General features: G+C 34.8%; 2 protein-coding genes across 6 annotated transcripts; one reads left to right on the forward strand and one right to left on the reverse strand.

Annotated features, from left to right (window-relative positions):
* The first annotated feature begins 287 nt into the window (after positions 1-287).
* Positions 288-9,671, forward strand: LOC141647540 (peptidyl-prolyl cis-trans isomerase FKBP42). Of its 4 annotated transcripts, none has more exons than XM_074455759.1 (8): positions 288-435; positions 2,575-2,644; positions 3,778-3,960; positions 4,457-4,546; positions 5,281-5,465; positions 5,631-5,753; positions 8,684-8,836; positions 9,201-9,671. In XM_074455759.1, the coding sequence occupies exons 2-8, from the start codon at positions 2,608-2,610 to the stop codon at positions 9,525-9,527; spliced, it is 1,098 nt and encodes a 365-aa protein (XP_074311860.1). In that variant the 5' UTR covers positions 288-435; positions 2,575-2,607; the 3' UTR covers positions 9,528-9,671. The 4 variants fall into 4 exon arrangements, with proteins under 4 accessions (XP_074311860.1, XP_074311858.1, XP_074311859.1 ...); XM_074455757.1 differs by having other exon boundaries at positions 290-435; positions 3,766-3,960; XM_074455758.1 differs by lacking the exon at positions 288-435 and adding an exon at positions 908-936 and having other exon boundaries at positions 3,766-3,960.
* A 1,500-nt stretch (positions 9,672-11,171) lies between these two features.
* On the reverse strand, positions 11,172-20,197 carry LOC141647539 (mitochondrial thiamine diphosphate carrier 2-like). Of its 2 annotated transcripts, none has more exons than XM_074455755.1 (8): positions 19,995-20,197; positions 18,138-18,291; positions 17,135-17,251; positions 16,575-16,686; positions 14,866-14,993; positions 14,243-14,395; positions 12,994-13,140; positions 11,172-11,717 (listed from the first exon to the last, which is right to left on the reverse strand). In XM_074455755.1, the coding sequence occupies exons 2-8, from the start codon at positions 18,252-18,254 to the stop codon at positions 11,499-11,501; spliced, it is 993 nt and encodes a 330-aa protein (XP_074311856.1). In that variant the 5' UTR covers positions 18,255-18,291; positions 19,995-20,197; the 3' UTR covers positions 11,172-11,498. The 2 variants fall into 2 exon arrangements, with proteins under 2 accessions (XP_074311856.1, XP_074311857.1); XM_074455756.1 differs by having other exon boundaries at positions 18,138-18,256; positions 19,995-20,083.
* Between the last annotated feature and the right edge of the window lie 4,569 nt (positions 20,198-24,766).

The following is a 24,766-nucleotide window of genomic DNA, read 5'->3' on the forward strand; positions in this document are numbered from 1 at the left end:
CTCTTAATAGCACTATGAAAGTAATGGGTGTTGTCATCTCCATCCTCTAACCAAGCAGTTTTAGATTTCTGAATTAGGAATTCAGTCCTAGCCTTATCCAGCTCCTTATACAATTGCGCAGCTTGTTTTTCCATCACCCTCAGAGTCTCATTACCATAATCATTTCAATTTTTTATCCTTATATTAAAATATGAAAAATTAATAATACGTCAATTTTAAATCTTAAATAATAAATCATAAAGTAAAAGATCTATAAATACCGCGCATGTATGCGCGGGATCCATACTAGTTAACATAAACCATTCCCTCAGTTGAGACTTGAGAGTATCAGTTGAATACAGTTGGACCTGCGCACACCAGTCCACTCCAAGATCGCCACTCGACGCTCAATCTACGCATCCACCACAGTCCCGCCCCGCCTCACCTCACCCGCAGGTTTTCGTTAGCTTCTTTCAACAACCATACTTTTTATTTTTTTTCAGATTGCTAATTGTTATCTAGGGTTTTACCCACCTACTCCCCTTGATTGTTCGATTGAAAGGAAAGCGGTCGTACGAATTTCTAATGAGTTAACAAAATTGATTGATTAGCTTGAGAATTGAGATCTCTTTGTATTCAGCTGTGAAATTGTTATAAACTACAGTTGTTGACTGTCGCCACGATACTTCATTTGTTTAAATTTCTTATCAACATAAAGTTGGAGTGGACTGGTGAAATGTGACTAGTTCCAATCAGTGGACATAATCTGGGTCTCTTGCCTGATTTCTGCATTGAGCGCTTCTTCCACAGAGAAAACACCCATCTACGTCTGTGTCGTATCTTAATTCTCAGCATCATGCCATTGATATAATGTTATAGTCAGATACTCATATGGAGATGTCCTTAAGTAATTTTCAGCTGTTAGAATACTAAACCAGTGCGAGTGTTTTTTAACGTGTAAGTTCTGAAATTAATGTATTAGTTTCTTTTGTTGTTCGATTGGTTTTATTTGGAGCCTTTGGGCTGATGTGTGGGTTATGAGGTACCTAGCAGTTTGTTAGATTAATACGATTTGTCTATTTTTAAGCATAGACAGGTCTCACATAACCTGTTAGTGCGGCCATTAGTTTCTTTAGCCTTGAAGTGCAGTTTTCACTGCATATTCAGTAAATGTGTTTCAAGTTGATATTATAATTAGGCTTAAAAAAAAATCAGATTTTTATGAATTATTATATATGTCATAGGTTCAGTTGTATGAAATTATGAGTTAATATGAAAAATTCATGTCTTAGTTGCTGAAATGTTCATACAACAACAACAGCAACAACATCAGAGCCTTAATCCCAAAATGATTTGGGGTCGGCTGACATGAATCATCCTTTAGAACCGTCCATGGGTGAACGCACACCTCGAAATGCCAAAAAAGGAGCGAAACATAATACAAAGTCAAGGTAAACTTATAGGTTTTAAAATCGAATTCCGGATTTCTTTTAGAAAAACTTAAAATTTAGATCGAGAATAAAGATTAAAACGATTTTGAAAACCGAAGTAGAATTTAAGGATCCGGAATACCTTAAAAGTAAACCAAGTAAAATATATAAGAAAGTGGTTGGTTAAAAGGTGTAATAAAGGAGGGAAGAACAAATAATTTTTTTTTTAAAAGTTAAAGAAAAACACTAAATCTGTCAAATAACATCAAATACTAAAATCCACATATATCCTTTCCCTCCATTGTGCCCTCTCCGTCACCATACTCTCCTCAAGCCCCAAAAATCTCATATCGTGCTTTATCACTCTCAACCATGTCTGTCTCGGTCTCCCTCTACCCCAAGGGACCTTTTCAGTTCTCCAAGTCTCCAGCCTACTAACTGGTGCGTCCATACGTCTCCTTCTCACATGGCCAAACCATCTTAGTCGATTTTCCATCATCTTGTCCTCTATTGGCGCCACTTTTACCTTTTCCCTAATCACCTCATTCCTTAATCGATCTTTCCTTGTATGGCCGCACATCCACCTCAACATACGCATCTCCGCCACACTCATCTTTGAACGTGACAATGTTTCACGGCCCAACACTCGGAACCGTAAAGTAAGGCAGGCCTAATTGCCGTGCGATAAAATTTCCTTTAATCCTTGGGGCATATCTTTATCGCATAAAAACCCGTTTGTACCTTTTGTGCTACCATTCAATTTTTCGTTCTTGTGTACTTACAAGTTACAATATATTTTGTGATAATGTCTTTAACTTCTTACGGCATGATAAGTTTGTAGATTTCCAAATTCCTTATTGTATTTAAAATCTAGAAGTCCAAAATTTATTGTTTTTCCAAACAAAGAATTTGCATTTGTAATTGTATTTTCAATTTGTAAATTTCAAATCAATGATTTGAAATAAAATCCTACTTTCCATATGCCTCCTTAGCTTGCAACGTCACCACTAGTTTCAAATCAATGATTTATAATTTGTACTTTCAGTTATGCACATCCTTCCGTCTCTCTCCCCAACTTTTTGTTCATGGGTTGATTCAAAGGGAAGAACTTGCATATTGAATTGAACATCTAACCGAATTTAATTTAACTTTGTTTGTTATACAGGTGGCGTAGAAGATATCTGCTTGTTTCTTGAATATGGAGGATGCTCAGGAAAATCAAAGTCATTTGCTTGGTGAGTAGCTCACCCTTTTAAGAGATAGACAGTTTGATTGTCAACAAATTTGCTTTTAGTCTTAAGAGAAATAGTTTAAACAGATCGTTCGGTCGTGTTTAGGCCAGGTCGTTTCAGGTCAGGTTGGGTTGTTTCATATTTTTCGAGTGCTCTTTATCGTGTGCTGTTCTCGGATTCGTTTGGGCATTGCACTTTGGGTCAGCTCATTATTTAGGGTGGGTCAGCAGTTAAAAGATTATTTAGCCAACAAAATTTGATTACAAATAGTGTTTTGCATAATAACCTATTCATATAGGTGTGTTTGGTAGTTGTCATTTATTTTAATGTAGACAATATTAAGTGTGATATTATGTGTAGTCGTTTGCGTAATTTTCGGATCAGGCTATTTCGAGTTGGGTCAATGTTGTATCCAACAAAGTTTGCGTCTGATGTGGTCGAGTCGTATTAATTAGGTTTGGGTCATTTTTCAGGATGTTCTATTCTGGTCTATTTCGGGTCTCGAGTAAGGATTATGGAGTCGGATCAATTTTTGCCGGGTCTAATCAACGATGGTGCAGGGTGATAGTTTAATTTTTTAAATGCTTTCAGACTGTGAACTTTTCAGCAGTTTCCTCTAGTGGTTTTTTAGTTTTTACTTAATCGTTAAATCCGTCATTTCGCCATTTGGAGAATATTTATATAAAAAACCCTACCTGCTGGTCCCTCGTTAGGTTCAAGGGTTGTTCCCACAATGGGTGGTGGTGGGCTGGTGGTTGCTGAAAAAACACGATGATTAAGTCATAACTTGTGTAGACTTTTTTGCTTTGCATCACCACTTTGACGTGTAGGGTACAATTTGATGGATATTGTTGACTTGTAGAGTGTTCAAATGCTTATTTTGAACGTGAACGTTATTGATTGCTATTATCTTTGCTGTAGATCAGGAGTTCTGTTTCACTTTGGGGAATTGCTCTACTATTTTGATAACTGTTCTTGAATCACAAATTTTGTTCGGTGTGCTTCAGTGTGCTTCAGTTTCTTGTTTTGTTTTCTCATTAATTCTGTGTGAAGAAGCTGTGTGATGTATATTTGAAATCAGTAATGTATATTTGAATTCAGTGGTGTGTTTACTATCTAAGCAGCATCTTCTGTAGGTGAAGGTGGAGAGAGTGAGATTGTAACAGAGGAAGCTTCATATGTTACTGGAGAACCAATTCAAGATAGTGATGCCCCTCCAAAAGTGGACTCTGAAGTTGAGGTGCTCCCCCATAAAGTAACCAAGCAAATTATCAAAGAAGGTCATGGAGAGAAACCTTCCAAATATTCAACATGCTTCGGTGAGCAACATTCCCCACAGCCTACTTTTGTTCTTGAGACTTGTTATCCATGTTACCAAGACTCATTTATTTAGTATCTGAAATGGGAGACTGCTAATTTATATGAATCTCCATTTTTTTGGCTTAATAAAGCGCTCAAGTGCTATGTTATTCTGACTCTTCATATTACATCGTGTGCCTGTGTCCGACACTCGACACTCCGACATGGATATGACACTTGGGCACTCCATTTTTAGACCAAAAATGTGAGAAATTTTCATGCAGTGGCCAAGACCGACACTTGGACATGCACCCTTGATGGATACTACTAATCGACTTCAAATAACTTAGCTGAAGTGCCATAGACTCACACCCATGTCCAAATGTCGGACATGGCTACTTAAAGGTCATATGAACATTGCCCGAGTAAAAAAAAAAAAGAATTTCACATTCAATAGGACTTTCTCGCATCATACTCTGATTGTTGAAGTGATTTTTTTTTTAATTCTTCTGAAAGTGCACTATAAGGCATGGACCGAGAGCACACTACACAAGTTTGAAGACACATGGCAGGAGCAGCGTCCAGTTGAGCTTATTTTGGGCAAAGGTATTTTCCGTCTGGAAATGTTCAAACCTTCTCTTTTCTTTTGGCAAAAGTAATTTTTTTGTTAAGTGATGTACCAATTTTATGTTGTTTTAGTCTCTTTCTCAGAATGTAGCTGTTGAGAAGGTCAAAACAGTACTTACAGGATAGTAGAGTATAAGCATTAGTTTCTGTTTTATTGGACCTCAATTAAGTTGACGTGAGAGAGTCAGATGGCATATGAGTGCATGAGATGTTCTTTGTAAAACCGCGGGAGACTATCATTTAAGTAATCTAGTACCCTAGTGCCTCAAGCAGGGGCTTAGCTTCAACTGATGCTATGGAGCTACGCTGTTATGTGAACCCGTTGGGTTTATCATCTCTTTTGTTATAAAAAGTGAATGAATGTTTAATGCAAACCTACAAAGCCATAATTAATTTATCAGTCTTTTTTCTTTCCAAGGTAGCTAATGAAAACTATCCTTTTTTTTTTTTTTGTATTTATTGAGTCAAAATTGTGTTATAATGGTTTTTTGTGCAGTGTATTCTCTGACCAAAGCTGAGTGCTGAAACTCTTATTTTAATTCCAGAACCTACAAAGCCATAATTAATTTATCAGTCTTTTTTCTTTCCAAGGAAGCTAATGAAAACTATCCTTTTTTTTGTATTTATTGAGTCAATTTTGTGTTATAATGGTTTTTTTGTGCAGTGTATCCTCTGACCAAAGCTGAGTGCTGAAACTCTTATTTTAATTCCAGAGAAAAAACAGATGGAAGGCTTAGCAATTGGCGTTTCCTGCATGAGATCTGGGGAGCGTGCACTGCTTCATGTTGGCTGGGAATTAGGCTATGGAGAAGAAGGAAACTTCTCTTTTCCAAATGTTCCACCGAAGGCAGATATTGTATATGAAGTTGAACTCATTGGTTTCGATGAAACCCGAGAGGTGTGCTCCCTTCCTACATTATCTGTTACTTGTGACATGTTCATATCTTTCTTCCTCCAATCCTTTTTTATTTTCATTTTTCAGCAATTAGATTGCCGTCTCCAGAGATGGTTATTTAATTGTTTCTCTTGTGAGACAGTAATTTATCTGAGAATCCGTGTGTAGGGTAAAGCACGTAGTGAAATGACAGTTGAGGAACGGATCAGTACGGCAGATCGCAGAAGGATGGATGGCAATGCTTTATTCAAGGAAGACAAATTGGCAGAGGCTATACAGCAGTATGAGATGGTTGGTTTTCCTGCCTTCATTTCTCATTTTTTTAGTTTCAATTTTGCGAATGCCGTGTAATTTAGACTTGGTTCAGATTTCAAATATCTTACACAATTTGTATCCCGCTGTCAAACTCGGCTATTTTATGAAAAACTAGGTAGTATTCCGCGCTTCGCGCGGCCTGTTTTAAAATTTTATTATTATAATTGAAGAAAAATAATATAATTCATATATGATCTTTAATATTTTTACTTATAAACAAAAATAAATTAATTTTTCTCAAATTTAATTTTTTTAGGTTTAACTTCAATGTTTTAAAATAAAATACATACAATTTTAATTATTAAAACTAATAAGTGATAATTAATTGTGCATGATCAACATTTTATAAATAGATTTGTTACTTATCTAATATCATATTAATTAAAATAAAATTTATTCGAATAACGCAACGATCAACATTGAGTTCTAAAATTATATTATGTAACGATACATTATGTCCCGAATCAGTTAATATTTGTTCAAATGATGTGAATAAAATTTTATGTAATTTATATTTTTTTTATGTATAACTTGTGATATTTATGTATCAAACAGATAGCGTCCAAACTCAACTTATTCAATTCTTTTGATTGTGTGTTGCAAGTGTTATGTGTCAAACATATCTATAAGAAATTTGCACATTTTGTTTTTTTAAACAACTATCAATTATATTATTTTTCTACAATGATGTTTAATAAATTACTTGTAAATAAAATAGGTTCAACTTCCTCAAATATTATTTTTTTGAGGTTTAACTTCAAAGTATTTAAAAGATAACATATAAAATATTTAACTAAAAGTAATATTTAGTTAGTCATAATCAATATTTTATAGTTGACGCATACATATTTAATTGAAAATATTAAAGAAAAATATAACGTGTTTTCTACTTTTTCATATCGTTTATAATACTATATTACTTAATAATCATTACTTTTGTTTTGATTATTTAAATGTACTCGCGATCAATGTATTACTGTGTACATACATACATACTTCTTATCACACTATTTAAACTTATCAAAATCTCATATGTATTCAATTTCTTGCAATATAATTTTTTTCATTCTCACACTATAAAAACTTGTCTCTTAGTAGTTTTCTTTAAGTTCTATTTTTAATAAATACAATGATTCTCCCGAATATATTTTTCTTACCAGATTTAATAGTCTAAGTTTTATAACTTTCTCAAAATGTTTTTTTACGTAAATGTAAAATACTCTGAGAGCATAATTATCTCACTTTAATTATCTCTACCTATCAAAATATTTCAATAAATATAATCAAAATTATACTCAATTGAAAGCATTTTTTACAATGAACGTAATTATTTACATTTTAGAATTTTTATCAAAATAATTTTTTACTAAATTTAGAATCAAACTACCGTAATTTATTTATATAATTTTATAATAAATTTATTAAACTATAAGTAATATTTTGCTGAGATTTATACAGCATTTATTGTGCTCATATTAAATGATTAGCTGTAAATCTAGGTTGCACGGAGCCACGGACACGCCGGTATTTGAGCGTTTGCGTGTCGGACACGTACACACCATGGACACGCCTGAAAACGTCTCCGACACGCCAAAAACCGTGTCTTCGGTTTTTATTTAAATCAGAAACGTTTCGGACACGGTCCAACCATGCCGGACACGGTTCGTTTTCAGGGGACACGCCGATTTGCCTTTTTGCGTTCAAAACAAATCCCCAATTTCAATTGACTACATAACTAATTATATACAAACCAATACCCCTTCCTTGTTTATCCAATGACGACACCTAGTCTCACCGTCGGCCTCGCCTCGCCGCCGACCACACCCTTCCGCCGGCTATTCCGTACCGCCGCCCACATTCCATGTACGAGTAGAGAATATGTGCATTAGTTTCTCAGTTTTCCCCAATTTCACAATTTAGGGTTTGGGTTTCGATTTATAAAAGTAAGGAATTAGTGAGTAATTGATGATTGAAGAATTAAGGGACTCATGATTTTGATACTAGATTGTTTCAGATTTGAGAATGAATTCATTTGTAACATAACAACTTCGGCACAATAAGGCTTGAGGGATTGATTCCTTTGATTGTTTGTTTATAGTATTAAGTTGGGTTTTGATATTTATTGTTTGTTTGTATTCTGGGTCGTGGTGTACTGGTTTTTGTGCTGAAGTAGTGATGAAGTATTGAAGTGTATGAGATTAGAATTGATGATAATGCTTTGCACGTGGCTACTCTATATGAGATTGTGTGGTTGTATTTCTTATTTATTTTATAAAACTTAAATTTTATTTAAAGTTATGTTTGTAATATAGAATTTTGAAGATAAGTTTGATTTTGAATGTATAATGCATTAGTGTTTGTTTGCTCATTTTTACGACTTTGTAGCTTTTAAATGACCAAAGTTTAGAGGGTAGTCATAAAAGGCTTCAAATTCCCTTTATTTTAATATGTATATTAATTTTCTTTTGTCGTGTCCGTGTCCTAAAAAATCCGGAGTGCCGTATCCCGTGTCCGTGTCGTGTCCGTGTTCGTGCAACCTAGGCTGTAATTAATGCTTGTCATTAAGGCTGTATAAGGCACGTGGCGCATCCACAGCGTTTCAACCCAGTTTTATATATATATATATAAGATAGTTGTGTTGGAATGATGCAACCTAGTAATCTAGTATCATACAAAGTCTGAATATTGGACATGGATATGGGAGATAAGATAAGAGTCGAAGTAAAAATGGCGTCATATCAAGTCTCAGCCTCTATGTATCTCTTCCAATTTTGTAGGCTATAGGATACATGGGAGATGACTTCATGTTCCAGCTTTTCGGAAAGTATCGGGATATGGCCTTAGCTGTCAAAAACCCATGTCATCTCAACATGGCCGCGTGTTTCATCTCTCTTCCAATTTTGTAGGCTATAGCATACATGGGAGATGACTTCATGTTCCAGCTTTTCGGAAAGTATCGGGATATGGCTTTGGCCGTCAAAAACCCATGTCATCTCAACATGGCCGCATGTTTCATAAAGCTCAAGCAATATGACAATGCCATCATGCAGTGCAGTACGGTATGTATTTTCTTATCAGACATTGAATTTAGTTTGTTCATATACGTTCATAATATTAGTCAGAGAGAAGCAAGCAAAAACATTGCTGGACATTAAAGCTTCTACAAAGGTCCATATATAAGGTTATAGCACGAAGAGTAGTGTGAGGAGAAGGTGGCAGTGGTGGCAGAGGAGGGAGAAATGGCCCTTTTTTCTTTTCGTTTTTTTCTTTCTTTCATTGTACTCCGTAGTAGTTAAAATATGGCCTACTGGCTCCATTGCCCACCTACAAACTGGAGCCACGTTGAGGCAGTGGTAGTAATGTCAAAAGTTTGGCAAAATATGTGGAAGTTCATATATAAGCCGACTGTTGATTTGATGTTAGGTCCTGGCTGAGGATGAGAACAATGTTAAAGCATTATATAGACGAGGAAAAGCAAAAGCAGAACTCGGTCAAATAGATCCAGCAAGAGAAGACCTTCTTAAAGCCCGTAAGTACGCTCCTGATGATAAAGCAATTGTCAAGGAGTTGCGATTGCTTGCTGAGCAAGACAAGGCCATCTATCAGAAGCAAAAGGAGATGTACAAGGGAATACTGGGACCGAGACCTGAACCCAAACCCGAGAGAAGTAGCTGGTTAATTCTCTTTTGGCAGTGGTTCATTTCTTTATTTTATCGAGTTTTCAAGAGGGGATCTGTGAAATCCGACTGAGTATGGTCTGAATGTCTGATCATGACGAACCTGAATTATTCTGAACAATCTATGTTTTATTCTTAGTTGTTCCCATAGTACTTGGTATGAACAATGATTCTTAGGGATATAATTAATTTTAATATGCATTGAATTAAAATAAAATTCCAACTAAAACTATAATCTCTAATTAAAAAAATTTATCTACTCCGTATCTAATATTAACCTACTCATCGTCTATACAAATTAATTCTAAATTGAATCATTATCAAATATCAATAGTTTTTCTTCTTTCTCGCACAATCAAACTAGGTATGAAAGAAGAATATTGTTACAATCCATCAACAAAAAGACTAAAAATTCAATTCGGAATATCTTTTAAACGTTGAACATTATTTTGAAAAACAGTTCTATAATTTAGAAGGGATAATAACCGAAAATATATTAGTTTTTTTTTTTTTTTTTGGTACATACTGAAAATATATTAGTAGTAGTACCATTTGTAGTGTTTGTTTACTTGCAAATTCTAAAACAAACAGGTCAGTCGGAGGGTATTTGGAGCCACGCAGCTCCAATTTCTACCCTACCGATCAGGCGACATCTCGCATCGTGTTGTATCTCTTCAAATCAGTAGTCTAGTGACCGCCTGTGAGAACTCGCCCTGTCTCTGTGCTCCTCGAAGCGAGCTTTCACCTTTCTCCTTCCTCGGAAATCATGATACCAGTGGATGCCAAAAAAATATTAAATGGATATGGATTGGATATAGACGAACAAAAAAATACTAAATGGACAGAGATATTAAACGGTTATTAATACTTCCTCCATTCAACTCCACTCTACCATATTTCCTTTTTCATCCATTCAACTCCACTCTACCTATTTCCTAAAATAGAATGACAAATGACCACTTTGTCCTCATACCCCATTACTTATTTACAATATTTGCCACTCATACCTAGAGGTGGCAATCGGGTCACTCGGGTCGGTTACGGGTCGGGTCAAAGCGGGTCGGGTCATATCGGGTTCGGGTTATGCCGGATCAGTGACGAGTTCGGGTCGGTTCGGTTCATGTCAGGTCGTCTTTGGGTCGGGTCATCAATGGGTGGCAAGTCGGGTCGGTTCATTAGCGGGTCAGTGTCGGGTCAGGTTATCAGCATATATTTTATCTTATAAATTTCGTTTTGGATGGTAATTTTATGTTTAAATAATAGGTAGGTGTACTAATTGTAGTTTTAAGTGAAAATAATTAAGATGAATGTCAGTTTGGTGTTATTTAAACCATTATTAAGCTAGTTCATTATCGGGCCATCTATTGGGTTGAGAAAATATCGGGTCACGGGTCGGGTCGGGTCGGTTCAGGTCGGGTTCGGGTTGGAGAAAATAAGGCTATTATCGGGTCGGTTCAGTTCGGTTTCGGTTCACCCAATTTTCGGGTTGTATCGGGCCGAGTTTCGGGCGGGTCGGGTCGGGTTCCTCGGGTCGAGTCAGCTTTTGCCAGCTCTACTCATACCCCACTACTTCTACATCAAACTTCACTCTTTTCCACTCATACCCCACTTATTTACATCATACCCCATTATTTATTTACAATATATTCCACCCAACCCCACCCTTCTTAATATTTGTGCAAAACACAAATAGGTAGAGTGGAGTTGAATGGACTAGTACGACTTAGTATAACTACTACTTTTCCTTTGAGAAATATATAACCGAAGAATGAAGACAAGGCTAATATTTGTGGCAAAAATTAATATACCACCAATCAAAACTCTTACACAGCACTTGTAAACCTCATGCTTTGTACACTTATCCCGTTCACCCACAAAAAATTGGCCTATATAAAAAGAATTAGGACTCCGTAGATGCTACGGAGAAGGCCGCAGCATCTTGTTAGGCTCTTCATGTATACAGAAATCGAAAGTAAAGGTGACAAAATTGAAATACTTAATAGACTAATATTTAAAATGAAGTTAAAGGGCAAAAACATGGCTTTCATGTCAAAAGAGACTCCAACCATTCTGAAGAAAATTCATAAGCCACAAACGTAACAGCACCAGCAGGTGCAGCTTTGATAATAGATGGTACAATGCCTTTGTAAAGACCGCCCCATCCCTCTGCTTGAAGGATCCGTACAAACGCGTCGTACATATTCTTGTATGCGCCTTCTTCTACGCTCGCTCCATAGCGTGTATGTCTCCGTAATCCTTCAACCTAGAAAGAATATTAAAATATATTCCTTAAAAAGGAAGATAAAGGGGGTGCAAATCGATTTTGCATAACTAAAATCAGCCAGGCTGCCTGTACCGATAGCCTAGACAAATATTCTGGAATTGACAATTACTGAAACTAAATTATTAACGACTGCCTCAATTTTATTTTATTTTCTTGACCCAATATGTTCTACAACCCAAAATCTAATGAAGTACGACGATCGACAAGAGGGGTAAACAGAATACAAGGGTAGGGGCGAGTATGGAATGACTGTAGGAACAAGGAAATTTGATGAATAAATCAGTAAACATGAAATAAAATTTGAAGGATGGATGGATACAATATCAGAGCCTAAAGAGACATTTGATAACAATAACGGGAAAACCAAGTGTACAGTTTACCGGGTCCTTCATCTAGAGGATTCTTGCATAGATCATTTCTGTATCAGGTCATTTCTAGTTCAACTGTTCGGGGTTAATCAGGCGTTTCAGGTTTGTATTTGTTAAGATGGTTATTTTCTGCGCAAATAAACATGTAATTTCATAGGTCATTTTGAGTCTGATGGTACGGATCCGCAGATTCAAATTCGGGTGATTCCGAAACAGTTTTGCCATATCTACTCTCAACCATCCCGACAGGATTATTGTTTGTGTTGCTCTCACGTCAAGAGAGCGGCATGAGTAAGTATAGAACAGTTCAAAAAACGAAAAATACAGATAGATCACTAAATATTAAGGAGCAATCAGTAATATTTCGTATCTACCCGCTATGTTACTCAGACTTGTTTAGAAGTATCCAACACGGGTGCATGTTCAAGTGTCGGACTCTGCTATTTTTTTTAAAAAAATATGAATGTTTTGGTCTAAAACGAGGTGTCCAAGTGTCATACCCATGCCCGAGTGTCAAGTGTCGGACACGAGTACGTGAGGAAATTAGAAGAGTCGGAGTAACATAGACTACCACCAGTAAGAACCCCTTTTCTATATTCGAGGCAGAAATAAGTGAACTCGACAATCAGGACACAAGACAAATCTACACAATGCAACTGCTCCTAAAAGAGAAATGTTAGATTTAAAATGGAACATGTTTGGCAGATCAACTTTCGACTAGGAATTAATTAGCCTTTCCTAAATCAGTATTCGGTTGCATATATCATACATGACCCTAAAGTGCAGAGTAGGTGGAACCAATTATTTTCTGCTTTTTAAGTCTCTCGTGACAAGAAGTTCATTAAAGACGAAGCCTATTAACTTAAAAAAAAGTTATCGAGTTGTACCTGGAACCTCTTCTTGATGACATCCATTGGATGACAGACAGCTTTAGCACAAGTACCAGCTGCTAACCCACAAAGGAAAAGCTGGAAGCTCGAAAGACTCCCATCAGGGCTACTATTTCCCCCACCAGGTCTGGATTTGTTCCAAGCCTGCAAAAACCCACAATCCATATTACCTCAATGTACAACAAAAATAGTCAAAGTAAAAAATTCCATGGGCACTTTAACTCAAACTTCAGATCAAGGTTAACCATATGGAACAATGTTACCTCTTCCGTGTTCTATTTGGTTTAGGGAACAAGTTAGAATTCAGAACACTACTCGATTCAAATATAAAGAATGTTGGCAGAAGATTAGATCGGTCAACTAGATTCCTAATCATGCATCAATGATGTGGAGTGATATTCAGTAGACCATAACAACAGACCATATAACTCAACATGTTTAGTTTTCTAAATAAACCGCAATAGTTTCTCTGTGCTCCTCGCTGGACTATTCACTATTGCACTTCATTCATTATGATTCACTTCAGTTTCATTTTTAGGTCAACAGAATCAATTCACTACATTTCCTTTATTGGTATAAATTGTTTATATAAAATAAAAATAAAAATAAAATAAAATAAAAACCTCAAAAGATTGTGTTGCAAACTTACATTCTCCATCAACCTGATATTCAGATGAAATGGAGTACAACTTTGACAGCAATTAAAGTGATTACCAATTTACCATGCGGTACTAACAAAGTTTCCAGCTCAAATATGTTCTCATTGGTTGGAAATTGCCCGCAGCTAGTTATAACTTGTCAAAAGTCTCAAGTCCTTAAACTACTACTGATCCAACAAGCACATATCCAATATATCAAAGGTATGAGAACACACAAGTGTACGGAAAGAAATACAAAGGGACAAACTACAAATGTATGGCAGCATATAACTAAATAACTAAACATAATATCCCATATAAAAACATACTCCCTCTGTCCCGGTCATTTGTTGTCCTTTTCCATATTAGGGTGTTTCAGTGAGTTGTTGTCATTTCTATTTTAAGAATGAACTTGATGAACAATTTGATCATTCACACTCAATTTGTTCCACTTGTCATTTAGTAATTGGCCCATTCCTCTTTCCTTGGTCTTTGTGCCAAAACCAAAGGACAACAATTGATCGGGACGGAGGGAGTAATTTTGATGCTTAAAACTTTAAAGGTACAATCAAAGTTCCCAAATATAGAGAGGAGTAAATAGAACATACCATGGTCTGACGCTTAAATGTGTCATACGTGCCGAACTGAAGGCCAGCATATGGAATAATTTCAATCAGTGTAGGTGATAACCCCGCATAGAGTCCTCGTAAACCACGTGTATTGAAGATACCAACAAACGCAGACCGCATGTTTGGATATACCTAAATAACAATAATGAGCGCAGATTATTGATCCTGGCAATAAGCTAAATTTGACTAAATACGTTTGCAGGAAGGGAAAAAAACAGTTAGTTCTATAGTGGTTCTGCAGTGAGAAGCTTTTAAAACTTCAGCGAGCCAGATATGGCCTAAAAAAAGTTACAAGAGTTGCAGAATGTAAGGAGACAGTTGAGACTTTATGTCTTATCTAAAATCATCATTTCCCATGTCTGGAATTTTATTTCAAACTAACCCACATACACAAACATAGGAGTGGAAAACAAAATTCATTTTTTTTCGAGCCTCAATTAGCTTTAGAAGTTTTTCAGTGAATAACAGTAGACTCTGAACGAATAACAAACAGTAAGCAAGGCTATTTATAAACATGAAGTCCAAAAGAGTTCTCTAATAATGCACGTAAGAGAATCAAGGCTGTTCAAATATGCTTATGACATTCGCGTCAACAACTATACCTTTGGCTCACCCTGTGATGCTAATATAGTGCGTACAAGATCAAATGGATAAGACCCGACAGTGGCTGCACATCCAGCCAGGGCACCACTGACGTAGGACAAGTACGGACTTAAATGAATGTGGTCAGCTGCAAATGAAAAGACGACAGTTAGAGAACGGGATATAGAAGAATGGACATTGTACAAATGCGATCAGCTTCTTCCTTCATTCATAACGCATACGTCAAGTCGTCAACAGAGCCATACTTCCAAAAGAATTTGGGTAGGATACAAAGAAGTGATGAACCATCAACAAAGAATAAAGAATGCAGAAATAGGTTGACAAAAAGAGACAAAAGGGAAAGAAAGAAGAAAGAGACAAATGAAAGAATACAAAACAGATGGTCAAATCCATGTTGCCAACAGATGCTTCGACGAGGATTCACATAGTACCGCTCAAATGCATATAGAGGCAGTATCCAGTATCACACATTCACACACGTTGTAAGTGGACTACAAGCTAATGAACTTATCCCTATCTACTTAATTCATTATGAAGTTGATGGAAAAGCTTCTCTTTGGTAATAGACACAAGGAAATATAAGAATCAAAAATCAAATCCCATGATGACTGATTTGATGAACAAGGGTAAAATAAAACACAAATCAGTAAAGTGGACCAATATACAAAAAATTGACCCAATAACAACATAGACTACTGAAAACTAGGAACCCTTTCACTGATAGTTAAATTACACTCTCTTTGTGAGCGTTTGGCAAAATTATTAATTTCTTTCACCCAAAAGCGTTCAATGGGTTCTCAGAGCAGCCAACCCTGTTCCAGAACCCCAATGCTGCTCACATGGAGATTTCAGAAGATATTCCAACTTTCCACATCTGAAAGATTCTCACGCACATTACCTACTCAGCCAACAAGGCAACAATACCTCAAAACACCTAGAGCATCATGCATGTCGCTTCACCAGAATGCCACAAGCCCACAATGGCACACATCACCACACACCTCACTTCCCACCATTCAAACTCAACAGTTATTGATAACGTATACACCTCAAGCACCAAGGCACCCTTTCAGGAAACAGCTAATTATCCGTCTAGGCTAGGTGAACTAAAACGTGAGAAGTTGCCAACGATGACAAACTAAACATATTTATCCCCAATAGTCCACCAACACGATACCACTATGAAAACAAGAGAGGTAGACAGCCATACAAACAACAATAACCCTCTGTATATATCACTAACTATCCTGATAAAAAAATTGACCCTTTTATATTCAGTGACTTGCAATGCATTAGCTACCCAAAAAACAAAGACATAGGAAAGTCTTTCCCTCTCATGACCTTCAAAAAATAGGAAAAAAAGAGGCGAAGGGGCTTATTAGAATAACAGAGTGAGGTGGAGAGGGTTACAGCCTTCCTTACCGAGGCAAGCTAAACACTAAGGAAAGTTAGACGAAAGTCTTTCCCTCTCATGACATTCAAAAGTTAGGAAACTAAGGTTTCAACTTTTCATCCTGTCCTTGTCTCCAGACTTCTACTCAAACCGACAACATTAGATCTGATGTACCGAAAAAACAAATCAGCGGACATCGTGTTGCCACTGAAGCCAATTATCAACTTATTTCTTATTTCAGCAATTTAGTCAATCTATCTATAATATTAATGTAGCACAGTGCTTAAAATACTTTGATGAGAAGATGCAACAAACCTGCCTTTGAAGAACCAGACATGTACGTTTTGATCTTATGCAGGACCGTGAATTGAATGGATGTATATGGCATAACCATGAGAAGAGCTGGGACATTCCCACGCCAAAATCCCTGAAATCAAACACAAGATCTCTAAGTTGGGACACATGAAGACAAAACAAGGGATACCTATAGGACGTGGTCAAAGTGAAGCAATCACTACACTTGCAACTATCATGAAAATAATGAGTTCGCACAACTTCAATTAAGAAGCAATCAGCGTAAAGTTTTGAACTTCAAATGTACTAATTAACTAGAAATCTTTGGACAGAGAGAGTAGAAACAAAAAGAGGGGAGGGGGTAAAACAATCAGACAATTAAATTCACAACAAAGACATGCTGGTCTTGGTTATCTTAAACCAGCTATTTCTCAAACCCCCTCAAATTTCTATTTTAAACCAAGGCGAACTGTAAAGAGGATGAGCTATAAAAGAACATCTAATTATGTTGTTGATTAAGCAATAATGTGACTTCTTAAGTAAATGCAGTCAAACAACAAGATAAAAGATAATGCCAATACCGGTAGACCTTCTTCTCTAAAGATATCTTTGGTAGCTTGTAGCATCCCAGTGTATTTGGATGATGCATAGAGATTTTTGCGGAGTAAGGCCCATGAAGTTGTTGGTTCGAGTTGAACCTGTCAAGATTTAACAGCAAGTCAGCAACACATCTATTAAATCGAGAAGGGCACAATAATGGACGTCAATTAAACACTATATTGAATGTCTTTTTAATGAATATATTAGTGTACAACATACACGGGAGTATTTCCTCAAAAAAAAAAACGTCCAGCAGTAAATTAAATTTCTTTTTTCTTGCCATTACATCAAAAGACCTACACGAAGGCACTATAGTTTCTTTTTCTTTTTCCTATAAAGAGCCAGTAAAGCATTATTAGTAAAACCATAGAATGTTTAGTTCCCTCTAAGAGATGCAAATATAGTCAATGCTCTCGTGCATACGCCGTATCATATTTGAAAGAACTCCATGTACATGATATATAATACGAGAAAGAACATGAAATTTATCACCACAGTCTGAGTAAGAAAGTGAATAGTTGAGGCTTCATGAGTCCCTCTTGACAACAGACATTGAGAGAGCATTCACATAATTGACAACAATGAGTCACCCATATAGGAACAAGATATAATTCTTCCTTCACTAGAAGGATAATCAATGGAGAAGATAAGGAACTGAGGAAAACCTTCACAAGAAGGCCAATGTCTGAAACGGATATATGATCATGACATCGAGAGTGTAATTAAATGGGCATACTGGACAACTGAAACTGAAGCTAATAGTTCATCATATGGATGTTTTAGTCAGGCTTAGTTGCTTAAATGAGTGTCACTAATGACAATAGCTGGTCTTCAAATAAATCAATACACATTACCAACAAGAGAAATGTAATTTCTTTTCAGAACATATTTTTTGTCATAGCAATAATACGATAATACCATTGTGCTAGAAAGGAAAGAAAATTTAGATTTTACATGTAGATGGTTATACAAATTACAAACTACCTGAAATCGAATCTTGATGACATCTAAAGGAGATGTGACTGTCCGAGAAATGGCACCAGAGATTGCTCCGGCTGACGAATCAATTAATGCTCGTTTCAATTGACTAGATTCTTCCATTACCGCAGCAAAGCTAAACCTCAATTATGACTAATAGCTGAAAAAAAAGAGCAACCCATCTGTTACACAATACTCAATTATCAAATTCTACTATCACCGCTGGCTGAGATGGCAGCCAGTACGTGCTTAAGCTTTTATAGAGCGTAAATGACATATAATTGTGCCACAACTTTAGCATAATGCCATAATCTCCACTAGTGTATACTCATAAGTCATAACAGAAGTCTGAGTGAAAATAAATCCTATAAAGGGGAACAGGATGGTAATTACGTCGATCAATAATCAAAGAGAACCAGTTTCCAACCATCATATACAGTAACTGGCAACTCAGTTATGGCAAATCTTGGTTGGATTTCTCTATCTTAGTTTGCCATGGAAATCAATGGAAAAAAACCGTCATATACAGCAAACAAAGAGAACCAGTTTCCAACCATCAACAAAGAGATTAGACACACACACCTAATGAAAACAAAGTGACCACAATATAATCAAACATGAAGCACCAACCACAAACAAACACAAAACAATTATGTTTTCCAACAGCTAAACCCCCAGCACAACAAAAATCAGCTTAAACGTCTTTGGAAACATAGGAAATTTTCCCCTCCCTCCCTCTCGCAAACAATGAGCGAAAGTCAGACACTCAAAATGGCCTAATATAAAGGTTTCTTTAGCATACATAATAAGGTATCGTTTGGTTGATCAAGGAGTTTAATTGACACCGGAAAATCCAATTCATGTGAATTATTTTCACATACACAAATTCACATGAATTCGGAGAAGTCATTTGGTTGCACATGTAAGAGTTGAATTACACCGGAGTTGACAACTACCTAGGGGGGCTAGGTAATTTAATTCCCCCATTATGTAGACATTCAAAACTCCTTGGAATATTGAATGCCTACATTTTGCCAAAAAATTCGCAACCAAACACTCTCCCATTTTCACAATTCATGGGATTTTAATTTTCCCATGAATTGGATGGGCAACCAAACGAGGCCTAACTCTCCAGTACCTACGGGCAGCTCAACACGCTTCATACAACCTCACCCACAACATTAATAACTGCCACTACCACCACCACAACAACAACAACAACCCACTACGGATCCCACGGCCACCGCTACAATAACTCAAATTGAAGAACTTTCTATGAATGAGATATAAGATATGAGAATTGATAAAATACCCACCATTGAATTTTCTAAAACCCTTTTATCTCTTTACTCTAAAGTCTGCCCCTTTGTTCAAAGTTTACACCTTTATACATACATTAGTCTACCCAAGTTTGGTAGAAATATTCGAAAACAAAGTCTTTCCTCTTCTACCTTCAGTCAAAAGATTTGATTTCACTGTAATCAATCAAATAATTACCCCTTTTAATTACGCAGCTTAATAATTTCCAAGAATTATCCTCATTTCTCCTAATTAATTCAATCCAATTTCCTTCCATATTTTCTCTTCTATAACAATTTGAAGACTTACCCATAATTACTTTTTCTACAAACATAAAAACCCATGAATTTTCTTCATGTCTACAATCCTACACTTAGCTAATTATCCGTCTTAAGTTAAGACGGTCTTAAATAAGAATTGGTGTATATCAAAATACACACCATGTTCAATACTAAATTCAAATACCCAAAATTTTACCACTAAAAAGGCAACACAAATTGACCCAAATTCACCATTCAAACAATAAAATAGTTACTATAAATAATCAGAATAAAAGAAAGGTACCTGGAATTAGAGAAAACGAATGGAAAAATAAAGGTGTAAAATTGACAGCATAATAACAAATTAATAGTTATAGAATAGTAGTAATGTAGAATCTTTGGAATATGTATGTGTGTGTATATGTATACGTATATAGAAATTAAAAAGAGGGAAAAAAGTTGGGGAATTTTCAGCGGTGGGAGATGAGAGAAGGAAAAAGAGGGAACGAAGAAGGAAGTGGGAGAAGAAAGGCAAGTTATGGGTTTCGATTAAGCCGACTTGTAAGATGGCACAACTCTACCGTTACAAATTCTTACACACCTAAATTTCATGTTTAGCCTAATTTTCAAGTTTTTAAGATGATACAGGATCCGATAAAATCAACCGATAATTCACGTGGTATCCCTGAACTTTGCCACTTTGTACATAGTATTCAATATTTTAAGTAGATGTACATAATACATTTATGTTTGATTTTCATACATAACATACCTTTTTGTCACTATAAAAAATTCAATTGAGCATAACTCCTAGACCGGAATTCAGAATCGGCCAATTTTTAGCCTAAAATGATTATCTCGTTATACTCTATGACTAGGTTGAAAGCCCGTGCGCTGCAACGGGTTAATTAACTTGGTTATAATGAAAAAAATGTTCTAAAACTTTAATGTTTACATCTAATCATTTGTTTACATATGATTAAAGTATCTCTTTCAAAGAAAATAAATGATAAATACATACACTTCTACCGTTTATTGATTATTCGAGAAAAATTAATAATAAATAAAAAATTTTCTATTAAAGAGAAAATAATAGAATTCTAATAAGAGATCTCTAATAAGACAATACTTAAGAGACTCAAAAAAAATTTGGTTGATATTTAAGTTCCAAAGATGACTCATATTTATAATCATAGGTTCACCCCACCTTTTAGTAATTTTCCGATGTGGGACAATTCGACTATTTATACATTATATATTAACACCACCTACATTATTTTTCAATATGGAACAAATAACATTGTCAGAAATACACTATCTTTTTCGCATCCAGTTCGACATCCAACCCGATTAATAATGAGAAAATAATATACTATGTTGATATGATGTTTTTTTCTAAATATATTATTTGTCCCACATTGAAAAATAATGTAGGTGTGGTGAATATACTACATATAAATAGTTGAATTGTCCCATCTCAGATGATTAATAAGATGGAGTTTTCTAAACATTAATTTAGGAAAGTATTATAAATAATATTTTTGGATGCAAGAAATAAAGTGTAGAATCTTTTAATTATTATAATTTATTATTTATTATATTATATTATATTCAAGTGATATTTCTAATTTTTAAATAAAAAATTATACATTTCATTTGATTTGTGGTAATAAATGCTATCATTAGAGTATCTATTTCATATAATTTGTTAATATAAAAAATTGTGTAGTTCTTAATATGTTATATGTCTCACATTGAAACATAATCTAGTGTGATGAATATATTACATATATAAATTATAAAATTGTCCCACATCGAAAAGTTAACATAAGGTGGCGTGATCATATAATTATAAATAGGAGTCATCCTGAAAAAGAGATTATATATAATGTATAAATATACATGTAAATGATAAGAAATATATACTCTAATGGTAATATTTTTTTTACCACAAATCTAATTATATAATTTTCATAATTTTCTAAAAGATACTTTTTGGTCAAATGAAATGAAAAAGCTTTTATATAAAAATTATAAACTATCACTTGAGTATAATATAGGAAATATGTGTTATAATAATTAAAACATTCTCCACATGCATTATTTTTAATTTCATATTATGGAGATAATGATATAATCTCCTAAGAACTCTCTAAGATAATATTTGAGAGACTCAAAAGATTTTGGATTGATATCTAAGTTCAAAGGATACCTTCTATTTATAATCATATCTCCACCCACCTTTTGCTAATCTTTCGATATGGAACAATCCTATTATTTATATGTTCAATGTGGGACATATAACATACTTATGGATGTCTGGTTGGCTAGTATGGAATTGAATGGAATGGATTGAATAATTCAAATGTTTGGTTGGGTGATTTTGGAGGAATTGGATACTCAATAGATTCTAACTCCATCTCAATCCCTTGAAAACTCACATCCACCTTTTCCCCTTCAATAAACTTCATTTATTCCCCTTACTTATTTAGATTTAACCAAACAACTTTGAGATGGAATGGAGTTGGAATCTTATACATCTATGATATCATACTCCGTTCCATTTCACTCCTTCATCTCGAACCAAACGACTCCTAAGAAGTATATCATCTTTAATATATGCAAATAATATGAAATCTATACTCCAATAATGACAATTTTTTTTTACTATGAATCTAATTATATTATTTTCATAATTTTTTTTAACCATATCATATGATCACCCCATCTTATGGTAATTTTTCGATGTAGGACAATTTTACTATTTATACATTATATATTAACAACACCTAAATTATTAATGTGGGACAAATAACATACTAAGAATTAAGAAGTACATCATCTTTTTTCGCACCTAGTTCGACATCCAACCCGATTAATATTCGATATTCGATTTTTACTTGGATAGGTATGATCAACCAGAGAATTCTATATACTATGTTCATACGATTTTTTTCCCTTTTTTTTATCATAATTAAAATATGAGCAAATGATAAGAAATCTTTACTCTAATGATAGCATTTCTTTATCACAAATCTAATTATATATTTTTCATAATTTTTTTAACGATACTTTTGCAAATGAAATGTAAAAGTTTTTGTATAAAAATTATAAACATCACTGAATATAATATAAAATATAAAAAATATATATTATAACAATTAAAATATCCTCCACATTATTTTTTATATCATATTATGGAGATAATGATACAAAATCTTAACTCTAAGGAACTCTGCTAAGACAATACCTGAGAGACTCAAAAGATTTTGGGTTGATATCTGAGTTTCAAGGACGATGTCTTCTATTTATAATCATAGGATTAGCTCACCTTGTGTTAATCTTTCAATGTGAGAGAATTCTAATATTTATACGTTCAAGGTAGAACATATAACATCTTAAGAAGTACAACATCTTAAATATGTGCAAATTATATGAAAGATATACTCTAATGATAGCATTTCTTACCACGAATCTGATTATATTATTTTCATAATTTTTTTACCGACATTATTTTGCCAAATAAAATGTAAAAGTTTTTATATAAAAATTAGAAACATCGCTTGACTATAAAATAGAAAATATATATTATTATAGTAATTAAAAGATTTACCACTTTATTTTTTACATCAAAAATATTATTTATACAACTTTCCTAAATTAATTTGTGATGATGTGGATAGCCTAGAATCGCTCGAAAAAACTCTCTTATATATATATATATATATATATATATATATATATATATATATATATATATATATATATATATATATATATATATATATATATATATATATATATATATATATATATATATATATATATATATATATATATATATATATATATATATATATATATATATTGATAGATTTGGGGGGGGGGGGGGGGAATGTCAATTGACGTTTTGTCGGGTTTGTTTTTGTACGAAAACCTCAAATCAACCATAACTTCGATCTTAAAATTCCGAATAACCATTTCTGTTTTGTCAAATTATAGATCTCGAAAAGTTAATCAATTTGAAAAAAAGAATTGTCATAATCCGATTTCCGATCTATGATTTATGCTCAATTGAAAATTTTAAAGAACGATAAAAAAGGCACGTCATGCTTGAAAATCAAACCTCAAGAGTACTTTGTGCACAAACTTAAAAAATTGGGTACCACGTACAAAATGGCAAAATTCAAGGGCACCACGTGAATTTTCCGTAGAATCAATCCAACTCGAAAATATTGACCCGATGTCTGAAATTGACCCGAATTATAGCACTTGAATGTGATCCGCAATTGACCTGACCTTACCCGATACGAAAATGACCCAACCTGTTTAACCCGAAACAGACCTAACCAACAAACCCGAAACAGACATGTAACCGGAAATGACCCGACCCTACATGACCCGACCCGACTGACGCGTTTGACAGGTCTAGGCACAAGGCTAGGGAGATCGATGCGGTGGACATTAAGTTTCAGGTTCGAATTCTCTATCTAACAAGCAAATTATTGTGTTGTCGTGTTGGTGGTTTATTTGACACGAGGTTAGGATGGGACAATATTCGAGTGATTTATGCCAAAAAAAATTCCTCTGAATTCGATCTTAGATTTAGAAACTGAACTAAGACATTCATAGCTAATTGAAGTATTATTATCTGTAACACTACGGATTTCCTTTGGAGCCTACTCGACCGAGTAGAGCCTACTCGGCCGAGTAGTGCTCTTTGTGTGAGTTATTTCGGTTCTGCCGAGGAACACTCGGCCGAGTATAGTGAATACTCGGCCGAGTGTCGTCACACTCGACCGAGTGTCCGGTTTGGCGAAGTTATATTTCGACGGTTTGATTAAAGAGTGATTAGGGTATTTTATATTTTCCGCGTCAGTTTCTAATATCACTTTTCACACATTATCATTTCTACGTTACCCTAATCCTACCCAAATCATTCCCTAATCCCTTCCTTGAGCATTTCGTAGCATAGTTGTGTGGATAGTTGCGGTGATTATTCCGTATAAACTCTTGTTGCATTGTTGGTAAGTTCTATCTTTGTAATTATTGTATCTTTTGGGCTACTGTACATTT

The sequence above is a fragment of the Silene latifolia genome, chromosome 3 (genome assembly GCF_048544455.1).
Source record: "Silene latifolia isolate original U9 population chromosome 3, ASM4854445v1, whole genome shotgun sequence".
NCBI classification, from domain to species: Eukaryota; Viridiplantae; Streptophyta; class Magnoliopsida; order Caryophyllales; family Caryophyllaceae; genus Silene; species Silene latifolia.